The sequence below is a fragment of the Artemia franciscana genome, chromosome 10 (assembly GCF_032884065.1).
Source record: "Artemia franciscana chromosome 10, ASM3288406v1, whole genome shotgun sequence".
NCBI classification, from domain to species: domain Eukaryota; kingdom Metazoa; phylum Arthropoda; class Branchiopoda; order Anostraca; family Artemiidae; genus Artemia; species Artemia franciscana.
This window is the reverse complement of record NC_088872.1, coordinates 23,169,985-23,190,354: the sequence shown is the minus strand read 5'-3', so window position 1 is coordinate 23,190,354 and position 20,370 is coordinate 23,169,985. Positions and strand designations below refer to the sequence as shown.

Below are 20,370 nucleotides of genomic sequence, written 5' to 3'. Positions count from 1 at the left end.
ACATCAGCAAAAATAAAACTAATTAAATGCTGTAGTTTTTTTTATGATATTTATTCGAACAAAATAAAAAAAAATACAGAAACTTTCAATTTTCAGAGCGACAATAAAATTTATCGAACAAAACAAATACACGGTTACATATAAGAAAAACAAAACACATGCTCATTTTCTTCTGAAAGATGGACCTGCTTTTCTGAGACTAAACTCTTAAGTCTAAAGCTTAAGGGAAAGATAAAGCTTAAGGGAAGTGCACACTGGAAAATTTTACAGATAATCAGTGTGAAGCAAGAATAAATCCAATATTAAGATAAATGTTTCCTTTGGATTGTAAGTGTAAAAACTAAATAATAATTAGAGCGTATTGATTATGGGCAAAATATCACCTATCTTTAGTTTTGAGAGGAAACAGTTTAATGAATAAATACTGAAGCTATACTAATGCATTGCACTTCATAGCCAAAACGAATCAAACCGTTTCTTACGGCGGAGGTCACTTAATGTAGTCTCTTTTACATGAAAATGTGAAAGCTCTATTAGTCAGTAGAAGAAGAAAAACCGGCTTCTATGCCTATCTCACGTTACATGCATCTAGACATTTTGAAAGAACTCTTCAGGGTAAAACTTTGCACTAAAATGAAACAGAAATAGGAAAGAAAGTAGGTAACATAGGGTGCCTCAAAAGTTAACTAAATCCATGTGACAAGTTAACTGTTGACAAGACGTTTACCACATCCTCACCAAAGAGTATGGACAACCTATAAGACTGGAAACTGGCATTAGTATCTAAATAAAATCAGCTACGCTGTTTAGCGTTTGACGTTTCATGGTATTATTTTCAAGCTTTTTATTTTTTTTTGTTTTTCAGAAACTGAGATCAGACAATTATTACTAAAATAACTTACCAATTACAATAATTAAACTAATTCTGGCTTATTATTACACTGAAAATATTCTAAAAAACACCAAAAGCTAGATAGTGTTGATGATCTTTTGGCTGACATTATCGCCAGTTTCTACTCTGGTAAGTTACCTATACTCTTTGATCCCCACTTGGATAGTGTTGGTAACCAACATTGAAGTAAAAGAGTTGTGATAGGAGCGAATGACATACAAAATAACATAAAAAAAAGGTTATGGCAGGTATGGTGTGCCTACTATTGTTGCTGAAAGAAAAAAAAAGAGAAGCATCTTGACTCAGTCACTAAGAGAGAATGTAACAAAGACAAGTGCCAGGTCAAATGTCAAAAAACGTCCCGACGGCAAACACCAACCTTAACGACTCAAAAAGATAAAGAGTTTTACGACAATCTCTGGCCGCAGACCAGAAACGGAAGTGGTTGAGTAAGTATGGTCTTCCAAGGATTTGAGCTGCAACTAAGTAAAAAAGAAAGTAAGTTATTTACAATTTTTCATTTGGATAAACTTACTCTCAAGACACCCAGTAAATAACCGGAAATAGAGGATAAGACTGAATTCAGAATGAAGAGAGAATCTTGTCGACTAGCCAACAAGCGAGTCTCTGGAGGTACATAAAATCTAAATTAAAGCCAAGAAGCATCATTTTCATGTATTTCTGCGGCAACTCTTCTTCCAATTTAAGCCTCAAAATTGCATCACGCTCGCATATACTAAAAGAAAAGAAAAATGGGTTTTTACCAACCAGAAAAGTGTTTTAATAAAAGAATTGGAAGAATAAGATCCTGAAAAGATAAAGGAAAACAACGTTACCTAGAATAGCTAAATCAGAACAAGTGAGTTCTTTTCGAGGGATGTAAATCTTCATTTTCTTTTCAAGGTTTAAAAAGGTCTGAAAAAGAGAACGGTGGAAAAGGGAATAGATTCAGACATTGAAAATTCTGTAAAAATAAAAAAAAATTAAATCTTAGAAAATTAGAAAGGCATGGCAAAATGACTGAGAAAAAAAGAATCTTTTCTCTTTCTTCATACTGAAAAAAAAAAACAACACACACACACCCTAATGTCATTACACTTAAATCGGTCAAAAAAAAAAAAAAAAAAAAAATCAGAGACGGCAAAATGAAAAAACAAATAGATAAGTGAATTGTTGGATTCCTTCTTTAATCACTAGTGCATGTTGACTTTTACTTCACTTAAAAATGATTGAAACTACTAAGCAAATAAAATTTATGTTAAGTGGCTGCCATATAGGACTTCATGAAATTGCTAATCAATAAAATTTAATCTCCTAAAATTTTTAAAGACGCTATTTTATTTTTAGAAATGGTTAAAATGACTAACAAAATCTATTTTAATTTGATAAGTCAAACAGCTTAGAAAAATACTGACTACCTAAGAGCTGAGTTAAATGGCATATCTGCACATCTCTTTCGATGCGACAACAGTACAGGCAACACTACAAATATTTTGATTACAAAGCAAATATGTTTTAAATAATAACCCACATTAGATTTTAGTCGTCATTCGCTTACACCCAACTTTAACTTTATCGTGCTTTATGTTTTTACCTTTGGAAGACCACAGTCATCCACGAAGATAAAATATTAGCATCACAACTCACACTAAATACGGCTTACACAAAAGGGGAAAAAGAAGCAGCCCCAAACAGAAGAGTTTTTTTTCCTGAAGTTTAACTGCACAAGAATTGTCTAGCCTAAACACATTTAACTCACAAAACTGGTGTACAGTATGTAAACAATAATAAACAAATTGTTCCTTAAGGAACAAATGTGCCTCCGAGGATGCTATTTTGAAGTTTGAGCCATTTCATGGTCGTTTCCCATGTTTTTCAACTAGTTTGTTGTATGATTTTCCCAAACGCTTTTCAGCTGAATTTCTTTTTTATTTGTATTCCTCCACTACTCTTCTTGGGTTTTATAATGGGTTAAATTAGAACCCTTAATTGACTAAAGACCACACGTGCACAGGGGAGGGGGGTAGTGATTACCCTTTCTTTATGATCGGTGTAAAAGATCAATATCATGAAAAAAGTGGCCTATAAATGTCATCATTGGCAGTTCAATCTCTTCCTTCTGAAAGAAATTATGAAAACATCGCCTGATATTTTGGACGAGTAAGTTATGCCAATCTCTTGTTTTAAATGACAAGAAAAAATGCTACTTTATGCATTATATTTCGACCTTTCTTTCCCAGAACATCAGTGTTTTTGTAATTTGATATTACAGAACCATCTATTGGAGTCGAAGCCCATATTTTTCAAGCACCAAGGACATCGAAATGAAAACATTTTTTTGTTCCCTGGCTCCATCTTAGGCATATCCATACCTAAAAACCAGGATTTACTAAGATTTTTTCTTTTGCTTGTTATAAAATATTTCGTGAGCAAAAAGTTTCACCAGTGTTTCCAAAACTAACCATGAAAAACAATATGTAGAAACTAATTCAGAAAATTCAATGATGCTTTTTGGACTCAAAAATTCAGAAACCTGAAACAACCCAAGACCACGCAAAAACCCAAGATTTTGCAGAAACCTGAAAACAAATTATTTAAAGACATGTCTTGAGTTTCCATTACGCAATATTTCAGACTAATCTCCCATGAAGTAGTCTAATTCTTTATCCTGTATCTACCCCCTACTACCCACGGGCGAAACAAGGGTGATTTTAATCTGTCTTTGTGACATTTGAATGTGCTATATCTTCATTTCTTTCATTAGTTTATTGATATTTGTACTTTGTGATACAAGTTAAGCTGTAAATAGAGCAAAATAGTACAGTTGGTTTTTCAAAAAAGATGTTCTTATACGTAAGTTAGCAACTAATAACCTGAATCACAGAATACTTTTAATACCAGATAAATTAATGTCTAGCGTTTTAGCTTGGGTTTCAGCAATTCCATGATCCATACACTTCTTTCCAACTTTTATTTGTTAACAAGATGTTAGGGCTATCCAATACTTAACTCATTGGATTTTTACTCAGTTTACTGCCAATTAATGACTGTGTTTTCCTTCTGTTACAGCAATTGGGAAGTTGCACTTTCTAGAGCTCCATAACATTTTTTTGCTGATTTTTAACACATTCATTATTTTCAAAATTGGTGAACATTCGTAAAAAAAAAAAAAAAAAAAAAAAAAAAAAAAAAAAAATCAAAAATCAAAATTGAGTTCATGGTTTCTTCTTAATTTTTAAAGACGTTTCTGGTTGTGTAAGTTTTCTCTTAACTCATTTAAAGAATTAGTTTTAATTTTTGGTGTTCTTGGTATTTTGAGATGCTCTTAACTAATGAGATATACAAGAAAGTAAAACAGTTCAAAATAGGGATGATACCTTTTTATTGACAGTGAAATATAAAATTATTTAACTTGATATTTCGAACACATATACAGTGTTCATCATCAGCAGTAAAACTCTTGTAAGATATATATCTTGATATACATTGTATCTTGTATATCTTGTAAGATATACAAGACAAGCAAACTAACAATTATACATTATTTGCCACACCTATGGATTTTGAATTGGCTCAGTACAAGGAAACTAAAAGTTAATTTAAGGTCTTCCTTTCTCTTTAAATGTTTGCTTCAGAGATTCATAAATTCTGAAGCAGGGTATATTTTTACGTTTTGATGACTAGATAGACCCCAATGGGTTATCCAATGTGGTCACTCGTAGCCAAGAACACAGTTTTGTTTTCTTTTTTTGGGATGGTGGGGAGGAGGAGGAGAGTTGATAAAAAAATTTCATAATTTGAACAAAAAGTGTCCAGAAATTGGAGACAATTCGGGATTCAAGGAAGGAGGGGGAAGCTGGCCACGAGGTCCCTCCTCTGCGACGTCCCTGGTCCCACATACTTTTCAGTTGAATGATGAAATAGCCCTTCTCATTCTTTTTAATAAGCAGAATGTCTTGAATATTCCAATCGACCAAGACAGAACTATGAAAAAAACAACTACAAACACATTTTTGAAAAAATATTGAGAAAAGAACATATTTAGGTTTTTAATACAGTACCTGATAAACATGAAATCCAAATATTTGGGGGTTTAGTGGTACGTAGCCAAGGCAGAACGTTTAAAGAAATAGTAGGTAAAGAATTTGCCAGGGTGTCAGCTTCAGGACACTTAGGTCTGTCAATCATTAGTGTACGAACAGGTAATAAAAGATTCCATGGTCGCGCCATAGCTCAAAAATACCTTTGTCTCGAAAACCCTTTACTTCTATTTTCCTTCGAACATATGTGCCTTTTCCTTCAATTACTAAACCACAAATCAAACCCATACCAACTAGTTTAAATAAAGTTTCTCCACCAGGGCTCCTTGGAGTATGGAAAGATTCCACGGATATTTTAAGATTCCCTCGGGGGCTACAAAGATTGATAACTGGTCTGAGCGAGTTACAAAAGTAATGATAAATAAATTACGTTCGAAAGTGATGCTACAACTTACATGTATATTAAAGCCAACCCGATCAAGTTCCAGTGATATGGCTCATGCACAATATTCTGCGACGAAAAGTTAAAAGTAGACATCAAGTCTCGCAACTCAGCATCAATATTGCAGTCTCCAAAATCCAATGTCCTCAATAGGTCAGGAATGACAAGCTTAAGCTTGGTTGCAACGATATGGCGTCTTTGGATCTTTTGAGAATAACTATCCACTGGTGGCAGGTACACAGATTCTTTTTCTTCTTCTTCAGGTTCTATAAAAACGAATACTGATAAAAGAAGTAACATATTTTTTTTTAATGTTATAAGTGTCCGGGAGTAAATCGTCTTTTATCTTCAGTAAAGAAACCACAACTTTCTAAAAAATAACCAAAAATCTAAAACCACATAAGACGTATCCAAAGAAGCTGCATTAAGATATACTTCAAACAGTTCGTGGTAACGAACTGTAGTAAGGAGCGACCCAGCTCAATAGTAACCAAAAGTCTAAAAAATGGAATTTTGGTACCAATAGTTACATCAAAAGAATCGCATTTTAATGCTGATTTTAAATATATAAGTTTCATCAAGTTTAGTCTTACCCATCAAAAGTTACGAGCCTGAGAAAATTTGCGTTATTGTAGAAAATAGGGAGAAACACCCCCTAAAAGTCATAGAATCTTAACGAAAATCACACCATCACATTCAGCGTATCAGAGAACCCTACTGTAGAAGTTTCAAGCTCCTATCTACAAAAATGTGGAATTTTATATTTTTTGCCAGAAGGCAGATCACGGATGCGTGTTTTTTTGTTTTTTTTCCCCAGGGGTGATCGTATCGACCCAGTTGTCCTAGAATGTTGCGAGAGGGCTCATTCTAACGGAAATGAAAAGTTCTAGTGTCCTTTTTAAGTGACCAAAAAAATTGGAGGGCACCTAGGCCCCCTCCCACGCTAATTATTTTCCCAAAGTCAACGGATCAAAATTCTGAGATAGCCATTTTATTCAGCGTAGTCGAAAAACCTTATAACTATGTCTTTGGGGACGACTTACTCCCCCACAGTCCTCGTGGGAGGGGTTATAAGTTCAAAACTTTGACCAGTGCTTACATATAGTTATGGTTATTGGGAAGTGTACAGGCGTTTTCAGGAGGATTTTTTGGTTGGAGGTAGGGGTTGAGAAGAGGGGAATATGTTGGGGGAACTTTCCATCGAGGAATTTGTCATGGGGGAAAAAATTTCCATGAAGGGAGCGCAGGATTTACTAACATTACTTAAAAAAATAATAAAAAAGTTGTTTTCAGCTGGAAGTAAGCAGCAGCATTAAAACTTAAAACGAACAGAAATTATTACCCATATGAGGGGTTCACCACCTCCTAATACCTCGCTCTTTACGCCAAAGTATTTTTAGTAATTTCAACTATTTATTCTGCGGCTTTTGTGATTCAGGGGTCATTCTTAATGAATTGGGACAAAATTTAAGCTTTAGTGTAAAGAGCGAGGTACTGACGAGGGGGCGAACCCCCTCATATATGTAATAAAAACATAGGAATACAAAAGTTCTTTACGTAAGCTAATTTATAAGTTACGTATATCTTTTACTTATAAAAAGATTCGTAAAAAATTAAAAGTTCTAGTTGCCTTTCTAATTAACCGAAAATCGGAGGGCAACTAGGCTTCCTCCCCCGCTCTTTTTTTCTCAAAACCATTCGATCAAAATTATGAGAAAGCCATTTAGCCAAAAAAATAAATATGCAAATTTCGTTTTAATTATTCCTCTGCGGAGAGCCAAAATCAAAACATGCATTGATTCAAAAACGTTCAGAAATAAAAAAAACAAGTTTTTTAAATGAAAGTAAGGAGCGACATTAAAACTTAAAACGAACAGAAATTACTCCGTATATGAAAGGGGCTTTTCCTTCTCAACGCCCCCGCTCTTTACGCTAAAGTTTTTTACTGTTTTAAAATGTAGAGTTAAGAGAAAGAGTCAAACTTTAGAGTAAAGAGCGGGGCGTTGAGAAGGAAAAGCCCCTTTCATATACGGAGTAATTTCTGTTCGTTTTAAGTTTTAATGTCGCTCCTTACTTTCATTTAAAAAACTTGTTTTTTTTTATTTAATCATCAGTAAAGGTCATGCCTCAAACAGCAATGATTCAAATTACCAAGATTGGGCTTGTTGGCAGAGCCATTTCTAGGGGAGAGGGAGGGGTAATCGGGTCAGCTGTTCCGGGCATCACAGCTTGGGGATTGCCTACTTTGATCAGAATTTTCGCTTTGACTGTGCTTTTTTACTTATATTTGAGTCTGGAGGGGGGAGGGCAGTAATTAATTTTTCCCTGGGTACCACCAACCCTAGGAACGGCTCAGCTTGTTGCCATGTCTTTTACGCCATTGGTGCACACAGGCCCAACCCTGGGGGGGGACAATATAATAGAAGAAGTTTGGTTTGAAATACAGTGGAAGATTTTCGGCACAAGAACAAGAAAAATTGGTGCTGTGCAATAAGAGACATACACTTTTGCAGAAGCACTTTATCACATCTGTTTTTTAGACGCTCCAAAATAGATATGGTTAAACTCGGATATAATGTAAAAAGAGTGTCTCTTATCAGTACATTCAATGCTCTTTTCCTTTACGTGCAAATATTGTATATTTGACACCTCAGGCTCTAGCTCAAAACCAGAAAAACTTGATACTGGTTGCGGACTTAACCAAATCTCTGTCTGTTAGGTGTGAGAATTCTCTTCGGGTTCTTTATAAAAATTCTTTACAGTGGCTTCTTAATCTTCCTTTGAATTGCAGTGCATCTGGAATGTTTGTTGGTGGTGGCCTCCCATCTTTTCCTGAGCTGCGTGGAAAATCTTCTCTTTCTATCCAGACAAGGATACTTGCTTCAGATAATCCCCTCATTTTGGTACATTCTGGGCCGCTTTTTCACTTCTCTCTGCCACTTTGGCTGTGTTGGTCAAGTATGATTTACACATAACAATTTTGACATGTTTAAATGTACCATTGTTATTCGAATGAACCACTTTTTTTTTGCTGATATCGACGTCGTAAAAAAAAAAAACTAGAAAATATCAACAATCAATTAGGAACTCTTACTGCAAGGGTTGACTATTTGGAGAAAGAACATCCGCTGCAAATAAATAAGATGAATAATACTGAACTGGAAATTTCAAAGATTGAAAAAGAAACTTGTTGCCTCAAATTGCACATAAAACATGTACTAATGAAAAAAAGGAGTCAAGAAGATTGTGAGAATGGAAGCCGCTAAGTTAAAAAATCATGTCATCATATGGAATGCAGTTTCCAAGGATAATGATCACGCTAAAGTTTTATTCACAGAGGTAGTTCGCCATGAATTGGAAAAACCTAATGTAAATTTCAAAATCACTCAGTATGACACTAATCACGAATTTCTGAAGGTGACACTGAATAAAAAAGATGACATGTTTACCATAATAAAAAATGCTAGGAAGCTCAAGGATAAGATATCCCATGCAAACAACATTAGCTTGTTTATCAGCGACGATGTTTCAGCCGAAATTCGTAAAAAAGCGTGAGCTACTATTGGTGATAAATTATATTACGAAAAATTGATAATTACGTATAATTAGCATGATAAATTACGAAAAATTCACGGACGTGGATATTGAAGGGGATACGGACAATTATTTGCGGAAAGACCTGACAGTTGAATTACAATAGGCTACTCATTTGGTGCTTAATCATTCTATGCTTAGCCTATTGATTTGTCTGCTTACTTTTTTGATTTTTAAATGATATAAAGTAATATAAATAAAGATATATATAAGGAAACGCCAGATAAATGATAAAACTTCAATTGCTTTATCCCATAAATCTCAGCTGAAATTAAAGAAAGAAATATTGAAGATTGTTTATTGACAAGTGATCATGGAATATTAAAATATATTATATTTTTATTGTGTGTATGTATGTTTATCTTAGTGTACTCTTGTTGAGGTAGCCTCCCACGCCCTTCTTACCCATCATTTCTTTTGATTATGCTTTTTGTTAACCAAGTTAACTTTTGTAATTAGATCACGACGAGATTCATCTTATTTGTGATAAATATGTTCTGCTATTTATATACAACTTTATGAGCTCTCCGTTGAGGCTTAATGTTATTTGTACTTTTAAGTGATTTAAACAAATCAGCTCAGTAATGGTAGAAGAGTTGGGAAATATTACACTAAAAAACATTGTTTTGAGAATTAAAAACGTCTACCAAAAGGTACAGCTTTTAACTTAGAACAATTTTTTTGAATGAATTCTTAGTAAACTAAAAAGACTAAAAAGTTGACTACGAAACTACTATTAATCTACCAAGAATTTCTGGCAAGAAATTCGAACTCGACAGCTCGTGCTTTCACTTCAAAGATGGAGATGCAAGAAATATACCAGTACCAGTATTACAAAAATGGCCTATTTGTGTACAAGTCTGGTGAGTGATTAATTTCCATGATATTTTATGCACAAATCATGTATGTACAGGTACATAAAGGAAGAGGACAGATACCATGAATTTTCTTTTTGCCATATCTCAACTGATATTGGACCAGGAATGAACAGTTTTTCCACAACCATAAACTAAGTGTCTACTTTCCTTTATGATAGTGATTTGGTATTAACACAAAGCACAGGAAGTTCAACTCAAGGTTTTTTGTCTTTTTGGAGAATTCAACGGGTTTATTATCCAATACGTCAGCATGATCAAAGCAGCCCTGTTATGTGATCAATTAGCTATACCATAAGCTTCTTACAGGGTAACCATTATAAGAAGCACATTTTCTCCATACGGTATGAAAGAAACGGACATGATGTTAATTTTTAGGGAAGTAAATGTTGTCAGTAAAAATGGCCAGCCAGTCGCTAAAACCTATTGCCCCCTCCTCAAAATATTTTGGCTAGTAACACCCCCGGGTGGAAAACGCCGTGGTAAAAGGCTGGCCTCTTGCAAATTATGATGATTCATTTAGTATTTCCCAGCTGTTTATTGAAATCGTTCGCCCAGAGGCTATATTTTTAATACTCCAGTTTTTTTTCATGTAAAGTTTTCAAAAAACGGTTGATTTTTTGTTAGTCTGGATGGTTTTAGTCTACCTCATTGTTATGACTGTTTTAGGTCTCACCTTCCTGAGCCTGATAGTCTATTTTTAATTTCGTGTACGGCTCATGTTATAGCAACATTAAATTTTCTTCCAACCTTTCCGTTCTATTTGAAAAAGCCCTGTGAACTTTCCCAGTTCACTTTTTGACAAATAAAAAACTAAAGCAAAAAAAGCAGACTTGTTAGTTAACTCAGTCTTGTTTGAACGAACACAACTCGGTCTAACCAAGCATAATTTAACAAGATAAGTGGGAACCGTTATTTCCAGGAACAAAAATCCTAGTCATGACGCTCCCCCACCTCCACTGGAAGAATTCATATAGGAATACACACATTTTAGTTAAAAAAAGGCAAAAAAAGCTTTTCTATCATTGAAATCCTTCCCCCCCCTCTTCCAAGTCAAAACCTGGGTATGGACCTGTGTTAATCCGAGAATTTTTTATATGAACTTCGGCTCTTCTTCAGGTACAGGCCCAGTTCATAAGAAATAACAGACCAGATTTCGAAGGGAAAAAGAAGGAAAGAAAAAAGATGAAGAGAGGAAAAAAAGACTCACCTTGGTCATTATCAGGTCGCTCAATGACCATTTTCCCTTTTAGAAGTGCATAGACTTTTGCATTATTTTCTCGTGTCTCCTTTTGTAACTGCTCCAAAGATGGCAAAGGCTTTTTGACTGCTTCAATTTCTTTTTCATCCTTTAATAAGTATAGTAGTATTATTGATTATCATACCTACACTATTTGACATAATTTAAGTAACACAAAAAAAAAGAACAAAAAAATACTGTGAAAAAAGCCTTTATCACTTGAAGGGTGAGACAACTCTGACCTTTATCAAACAGTTCGTGGTAACGAACTGTAGTAAGAAGCGACCCGGCTCAATAGTAAAGGAAACTCTAAAAAACGGAATTTTGATACTAATATATGCATCAAAAGAATCGGATTTTTATGCTGATTTTAAATGTATAAGTTTCATCAATTTTAGTCTTACTCATCAAAAGTTACGAGCCTGAGAAAATTTGCCTTATTTTGGAAAATAGGGGAAAACACCTCCTAAAAGTCATAGAATCGTAACAATCACACCATTGCATTCAGGGTATCAGAGAACCCTATTGTAAAAGTTTCAAGCTCCTATCTACAAAAATGTGGAATTTTTTTGCCAGAAGAGTGATCGCATGTGCGTGTTTATTTATTATTTTTTTTCTAAGGGTGATCGTATTGACTCAGTGGTCCTAAAATGTCACGAGAGGGCTCATTCTAACTGAAATTAAAAGTTCTAGTGCCCTTTTTAAGTGACAGAAAAAATTGGAGGACACCTAGGCCCTATCCACGCTCACTTTTTTTCCAAAGTCAACGGATCAAAATTTTGAGATAGCCATTATGTTCAGCAAAGTCGAAAAACTTATAGCTATGTCTTTGGGGATGACTTAATCCCGCATTAAACTTAAAACAAACAGAAATTATTACACATACCAGGGGTTCATCTCCTCCTAAATACCTCGCTCTTTACGCTAAAGAATTTTTAGTAATTTCCACTATTTATTCTATGGCCTTTGTGATTCAGGGGTCATTCTTAAAGAATTGGGACAAAATTGAAGCTTAAATGTAAAGAGCAAGGTATTAACGAGGTGGCAAACCCCCTCATATACGTAATAAAAATATACGAATATAGAAGTTCGTTATGTAAGCTAATTCGTAAGTTCCGCATATTTTTTACTAATAAACACGTTTATAAAAAATAAAAAGTTATAGTTGCTTTTTTAAGTAATCAAAAAATTGGAGGGCAAATAGGCCTCCTCCCCCACCGCTGTTTTTCTCAAAATTGTCTGATCAAAACTAAAAGAAAGCCATTTAGCCAAAAAAAAAATATATATACAAATTTCGTTTTCATTATTGATGTCCGGAGGGCCAAAATCAAAACATGCATTAATTCAAAAACGTTCAGAAATTAAATAAAAAAAACAATTTTTTTACTGAAAGTAAGGAGCGACATTAAAACGACACGAGAAATTAGCCCGTGTATGAAAGGGGCTGTTCCCTCCTCAACGCCCCGCTCTTTACGCTAAAGTTTTTAACTGTTTAAAGAGTCAAACTTTAGCGTAAAGAGCGGGGCGTTGAGGAGGGAACAGCCCCTTTCATACAGTTTTTAACTGTTTAAAGAGTCAAACTTTAGCGTAAAGAGCGGGGCGTTGAGGAGGGAACAGCCCCTTTCATACACGGAGTAATGTCTGTTCGTTTTAAGTTTTAATGTTGTTCCTTACTTTCAGTTAAAAAAAACTTATTTTTTTATTTAATAACGAAATGATTTGCCCTGAAATGCAGAAAAGGAAAGCAACAGAAATGTAACAATCCTTTGAGTAAATTCAGTATTTTATATTCTTTACGCATATTTGATCCATTATTTCCAACAATTTTTTTTCTAAAATCTTCTACTTTCGTGAGCTGCTCACTGAAAGTATAGACCTTTTCTGAATAACGAAAGTGCTGCTTCAAGTGTTTATTATTTTCTTAGATCATTCTAATCCTTTACAGGTGGAGGTTGGGAAAAAAAAAATCTAATTTTCTTGCATTTGTTATATAAAATAGCAATTATTTATCAATCCAAAGCCTATCCTTCAGACTGTAAGTTACAAATTCAAGGTTTTAACCAAGTAAAATTTCTATACTTAAAGAAATATAGTAAATGAACTATATGATTAAGAAACTTTTAACAATGCCTTTGGAACCTCCTCCTTGTTAATACCATTGTATTTTCAATAAACCAGTTTGGTTGGGCATCAATTGATTAGGTAAAAAGGCTGTCGACATTCGACGCCATCTGCAATTATGTATTACTGAAACAAATGAATTTAAATATTTGGCAAGATCATTTTTTTTTTCTTTTAACTACGACCTTTCAACGCCCCACTACTAGGATCACATTTGGCCTCTATAGGCAAAACATAACAGTTCAGCCATTCAAAAGATAAATCTATAAGGTCTTTGCACGGATTTTCTTTTAAATTAAGCATCAAAGCACTTGAATAAGTTTTGAAAGCGTGCTGCTACGAGACATTTTCCTAGAAATAAAATCATAGCCAAACCAATAAAAAAGCCTTATTCGTTCAATAGTAAATACTTTCTTATATCCTCTAGGGTTAAACACATGAGCAAAAATAAAGGAATAAAAAAGAAGATAAAAACGAAGGAAAGAACTGTTTGATTTGGCAACTTAGTGTGGCTCAATTCTTTTTAATGTACAGAATATATAACGGTTAGACGATTATGCTAACATGAGACTAGTACTAAATTCGGGGATTCTTACATGAGAATCAGCGATCCCTTCTTGCACATCCATGCGGTCAAGGCGTTCTAGCAGCCTATCCATAACTCCGTTATCCACTCCACAGGATTCTACAGTGATTGTTTTGCCTTTTGCAGCTAACGCATCATTCACAATTTTCTCACCAAGTAGATACTTCAAAGTATCTAAAGTGAACCATTCACAAAGTGTGCGCTCAACATGGATGGACACTAACTCAGGTGGACTGGAAGCCTGCTCTTCTCTTTTTAAATTTCTTACTTTCTTTATCCTAGCTATTCTTTTCTTTTGACCATGGATCTGAGCATTTTTCTGACTCGCCTCTTCTTTCAGATCTGGAAAATGATCTTCTTTCGTAATTGTTACGTCACATTTAAAAGAGTCTAGATGATTTGCCTTCTTAAGCGATGTTTCTTCATTTCTTTTTTCTATTTCAGTATTATCGACATTCACATTTTCATCTAGGTTCGCAACAGCTTTAACATAGATTTCCTTTACGTTCTCATTCATGGCATCACAAATATTCTCCGTTTCGATGGTTTTGCATTCATTCTTGAATTTTTCACCTAGTCTTTCTATTTCAGAGTTGTTATCTTTCAAATTGAGACTCATTAATTCCTGACCCGCTTCAATATGTCCCTGGATAGCACCGGTTTCGTATCCGATACTTGATTTAGCTACTCCACACTGTTTATCAATTTTTCCAGAGGAGTGGCACTCTGTCTTTAACTCCTCTGCAAATCTAACTTGCTTTACTGTATTACCACCTCCTGTCTTGTTTATTACTTCATCAAGTTCCTTGTGAGTTTTTTGGCTCTGCATTACTTCATCAAGATCAATAGTTTCATCGATATCACAATCTAAGTCACTTTGACAAACTTCTTGGTCTTCATTTGAAATTAAATGGCCAAATCGAATTTCTTCCCCAAAAATTTTACTCGGAATATTATGTGGTTTAAAATGGAGCTCTAATTTTTGCTCCTCATCTCTCGACGATATAGGGGAAGTTAGAAGTTGATCTTTAAGATGACATGAAGCAATGTAGCAACTGTTAGAGCAAAAATTCTGAAAGAGAGAAGCAATTAGGCAAAAAAATTGTTAATAAAATACAAACACATCTGGTTTACTTTTAAAAGGCAAAAATCAACCATACAAATAAGACAAATAAATTGAAACCAGGACAAAGGACTACATCACAAGTTCTTTGCCTGTTTTCCATATATCTCTGCAAAGTTTCATAACAGTTGAAACATTAAAAAAAAGCATAGAATCTTCTCTTTAGGCTAATTTACTACAAAAAGTTAAGTTTGCTTTTTTTTGTGCACCCAAGTATATGACAGAGGGGTTGCAAAAAGGCTACTGGCATCAATACCCAACGCGGGTGCTTCAAAATTGAGAACTGTCCTATTTTATTTCATTTATTGGAGAAGAGTCTGGAGCTCTACATTAACAATTTTCTTCCCTCTTCTTCCATACTATACCGGAAGTTGTCATTAAATACAAAATGCAACTGAATTACATTTTACAGCAGTGTTCTTCAATTTCTAGACTCGTCTAATGTCTAATTAATCCAAAGTAGTAAGCCAAGAAGCTTACATTTTGTGAAGCTATATTTTTTACTTCATTAATTTTATCTAATTTAAGATAAGCGTTTGGGCAGCGCAATCTCTTTGCAGAAAGTTTTTAATGCCACTTTCCATTGTTCTTCGAAAAAAAAAAAAATTGCCTCGAGCTACAATATTCTTGACTTGATGTACGCTATTACAATCAGATCGTAGCTACAGTATCGTAGACCGTATTTTTTACAACAGGGGTTATATTTCTGTAGCTCAAAACTTGATAATAAATGACTCGTGTATATTGGTAATAAAATGATATAAATGACTACACAGCTCCAAGATAGAAGATTTTTTGAATACAAACCTCCAAGATATGTTCAAAGGGCCCATCTTCTTTTGGAAACATTATAACCTGAAGAAACAGGGTTACCACCATGGTCAGTTACTAAAATGGACAATTGCCCGAATGTGCGTCCTACACAGCGGTTTTCGGTGCTATGTAGAAAAAAATTTACTGTAATAGTGCCAAAATAGCATTTTCGTGCTACAGGTGGCAACTCTGTGAAAAAACACTTTTCTTTATTCAGTTTTAATAAAAATTTCAAGCAATTGAAGTTTGAAGCTCATAGGTTAGATGGGACATGCCGTTTCATGTCATTTGTTTAAACCAGCAAAATTAAAAAGGCACTATATAGTGATTTGTCAGATGTAACCAATCAATAAAGTAGTTAATTAATTAATTTCTTTATTTCAATTTAGCATTATAATGCAGCTAAGTTAGAACTAAGAACAATTTTCGTCACAAGTTCGTATTTTGGGTTATGTATATCCCCAGTCCTCGAGTTCTGGTGCTTAGTCTAGTAAATATTTGGAAATTATGCTAGCAATTAACTTAAGAAATGGTGACAACTGTTTCAATAGCCAAGTTAAGGGGTTATGGGGCTGTGCTGGGCAATCCATTTGTGACTAAGGGAAATCAAACGGTCAATAACCTCTACTATACACAATGAGTCTTCAATTTCAGTGCTGATCTTCATGTTAGTGGATAGTACAACCAATTGAAGTAGTTACTAAACAATGTCGGAAATTAGAATGGTGGAGTCTTACTTTGATAGTCCATTCCACGTGTTGCTAATTCTTTGATATGTTTTTTTCTTTAAAAACATTTCTATACTTTCTTTAAGAGTCCCCCCCCTAATTTTTATCACAGTATTTTGATACTACGAACTGGTTTCGGCCACTTTATTAGCTTGCATCTTCTCTTTTACAATTTACCTTTCTTTTCTTTTCGTTTCGCTTAATCCATCACAATCTAGCCTTCTGAGGCGTAAATATTTGTTGGCTTCATTATGTTTATCACTATCGTAGTGATAATTTTTCCTTTTCGTTTCACTGAGTATCTAGTGTGTTAACATTTCGTGTCTTCATTATTTTGTAACTTTTTAAGAAAGACAGATTTATTGGATGGTTAATATAAGCTCAAAATTCACCTTACTGAGATCAAATAAGGAAACTTACTTTCCTATCCTTGACGTCATAAACTTTGTTATGATAAGCATCTATTTTGTAACTTTGTTTCAGTGTTTCTCTTATTTCGTTGTAACAAAGTGGGTAACCACAAATATTTCCAATAGCTCTCTCTTCCACGACATCTTGATATGATTGGGGATCAAGCCACACAGCCTAAAAAACAAAGCAAATACACATATTCGGTTTTGATGGTGTTTAAAATTTTCATGAGTGCAATTTCCTGAACAAGCACAATTTTTTAAAATCAAACCTCAAAAAGACAGGTTAAATCCAGGGAAACCAAGCCACACAGCTTTTTCATTTTACCTTTCTAATTACTCTTTGTACTCTGTTGCATGTACTAAACATCTTAAATCTCTTTTAAAAAAATCAAGGGCTTTACTTTCCGTTGCATTGCAGTCTTTTTGGCCTATGCATAAGTACACCCATTGTAAATATTTGAGGATGGGGGAGAGGGGGCATCGCAATACTTTCATTCTAATACTTTATTATGTATCATAGCTTCACAAACATTCAACCTTTAAGGGGTGAAGGGAAAACATAACTATATAAACCTTATACCACTACCATTCTAATTTATTTCCTTTTGAGGGTGTTGGACATTTTTCCTAAGGAAGTGGAGGCTTTTGACGCTTAGTGGACGTGGTGTCCACAAAATGGACACTAAGCAAGTAAGTTTTTAGGCCAATTATTTTTTTTACCCCCCCCCCCCCCAACTCTGTGCAGATGTGACAGGATCTTTTTAAGGTGCACGTAGTTAGAACTTTTTGCGTTTTAGTGTAATTTTCTCAAAAATGCCCATAGGAAGACGCCTTTGACCAGTCTTGTCCCGCCACCCTCCTAAATTATCAATTGTTAATTTTTCATCATTAAAAACGTCAAGATTGTAGAATGACCGTCCTCAATAAAAACAAATTAGGGACAATGTTTCACTGACAATTATACCAAGTTTGCTACTCAAGGGTTTTTGTGCTTGCTGATTGCAAATTTAATGTTATCATAGCAATATCCCTGTCTAAAATCAAAACACGTTAGATAAACATTTCATAAATTTTGGGCACAGTATACCTTCTTAAAATCAAAGCTGTGCAAAGATTTCAACCACATAATTAAAGGGCTAAAAGAAGGCATCTTAGACATGAACCCTCCAACTAAACCATCGTTCCATAGTATTTCAAATGTGTTATTTGGTTCCATAGGGTTAGAGCCATCTATCAAAAATCAAGAACATATTCGCAAGTGGTTGATATATTACACAAGAGCCATGTAAATATTTTCAGCCTACATGACTGAAGGGACCAAAGTACGTTGGGCCTGTGTTCCCGTCAACATGTGCCACCGCCTGTCAACCCTTCTACTTTGCACATATAGACATGTTGTACCTACTTCAACTTACAACCATTTAGGGATTACTGAGGGAATGATACAAAACAATTAAATGTTCATCATTAACAATAATTAACATCATAGTATGACTGCCGGAAATGAGAACACATCAAGGATGTATTTCGGATATACTGTCCAATTTGCATTGAACTTGGCATATAAAGGTTGCTGAACTGGTTAATTAAAGTCTAATATTGCAAAATAGAACTCCAAAATCAACATACACCAAGTGTTAATTCCACAAATATTGTTTAATTACTGTATTTACAGATTTTGGCGGTTTATGATCATATATGTAAAAAATATTGATATTGCAATAAAGAAATCGGAAATCAAAAGACAGCAAGTACATAATGCATAAATAGTATTTGATGACCAATTAAATTGGTTTTTAATGATTTCAAGACTTGTTTGATTACCAATATGAAGCTCAGACTGCAATATAAAAGCCCAGATATTGAAACTTAGCTATTGTTCATTCCCCAAATGGCGTTTGATCCCCACCAAAGTTGGTATTTCAGGGACTCTAAGCTTGTTCATCGTAAGTCTGAAGGAGCTATTGCAAGCACTATTCAATCTTCTGAAAAAGATTGTATTTAAGGATTCATATGAGTCTAATAAGATTACACATATGAGGCTAATATTCAAATTTAGAATTCCAAAGCCACAACATGATAAATAGTCTAAATATTAGGGTTTTTTTTCAACTTCTGATTGCCTATACAGGAAAGAGGGGTGAATATAAGTAATGTTTTTATAACTAAAAGAAATGTACACTCTAGGATACTTCTCAGCAGAATCACCCACGCGGCAAAGGCATTTACCATATCTGTAAAAAGGTCTTGTAATATTCTCTTCAAAAAAAAAAACAAAAAAAAAACAACAACAGAAAACTGATTATTAATTAACTTTGTTTTTTAAGATCAATCTTTGCCCGTTTTTGATTTAAGTTTAATGTAGAAGAACACTGCCATGATCTATTTTATTTGTTTACTAGGAGAGCCCCCCCCCATCATATAAACAATAATTTCTGTTCGTTTTAAGTTTTAATATTGTTCCTTGCTTCCAGTTGATTTTTTATTTGATTTATGACGGTTTTCGAATAATGTTAGGAAATTCCCCCCCCCCCCTTGTAAATTTTCTCCTGGAAAGTTCCCCCCAGAAATTTTCTTTCCCATGGAAAACTCTTCCTGTAGAAAATCCCACCCTAGATAATGTCCAAATATTTACCAATAACAAATACTAGGGTATATATGAAACCCTTTCTTTGAAGACTATGGGGACCAAAAGAAACAATGAACTGACTCAGTCTTTCATTCGTGTTCGTGGTGTGAAGACCATTTAGTCTAAAAAGGATAAAACTAATTGGACTGGTTTGACTGGATTTTATTCAATCTAGGTCGCATTGCAAAGTGAAATAGCTAACCGGTTTTGGCTCGCCCGGAGATTTACTGTTTACCTGTACTTGATTACATGCTGCATTAAATCAATAAGGAAGTGGCTTTATTGCAATCATTATGGCAGTATCACAAAAAACTTTGATGAAGCAGTGAAGATTTTAACGGAAAAACTTGATGCTGTAACCCGTTCTCAAAAAGGCATCAACAAGTCCATTCAGTCCCTTACGGGGGAAATAGCTACGCTAAAAAAGGATGCCTCCGATCGAGATATAAAAATTGGGCAACTGGAAAAGGAGTTGGAGGATCAAAATTAAGGTGTGATCAACTGGAGCATCAGGTACTGGAAAGTGATGTCAAGGACCGCAAATTGAATTTGTTAATTCATGGCATGCCTACTGAGCGGCCGTCTCAAACAGTTGAAGAAAATGTGAAATTTTTTTATCTGTTACAATGGAGATAAGCGACCCCATTCAGATTACGAAGTGCTACCGCATGCTCGGTGGTTCCAATGCTCCGTCTCGTCTGTCAGGCCACGTTAACGTTACTAATCGAAGGCCTCGTCCGGCACCTGTATTTATCTCGGTTGTAAACGAACAGAACATTCAGAGGATTCTCAACTCAGTTCGTAAATTGAAGGGGAGCGGCATTCGTGTGTGCACGGATCTTCCCCCCAAGCTAAACGCTACTCGAAATGAACT

The 20,370-nt window shown here is 34.6% G+C and overlaps 1 protein-coding gene across 2 annotated transcripts in view; it reads right to left on the bottom strand.

Moving 5' to 3' along the window:
- Positions 1 to 32: 32 nt before the first annotated feature.
- Positions 33 to 20,370, bottom strand: part of LOC136031932 (putative RNA polymerase II subunit B1 CTD phosphatase RPAP2) — a 40,861-nt gene continuing 20,523 nt past the window's right edge. For both annotated transcript variants that reach the window (XM_065711927.1, XM_065711926.1), the window contains 5 exons: positions 16,875 to 17,039; positions 13,801 to 14,862; positions 11,054 to 11,192; positions 5,388 to 5,640; positions 33 to 1,628 (listed from right to left, as the gene is read on the bottom strand). In XM_065711927.1, coding sequence (XP_065567999.1) covers positions 1,475 to 1,628; positions 5,388 to 5,640; positions 11,054 to 11,192; positions 13,801 to 14,862; positions 16,875 to 17,039 — 1,773 coding nt within the window. In that variant the 3' untranslated portion in view covers positions 33 to 1,474. The remainder of the gene's footprint in view (positions 1,629 to 5,387; positions 5,641 to 11,053; positions 11,193 to 13,800; positions 14,863 to 16,874; positions 17,040 to 20,370) is intronic.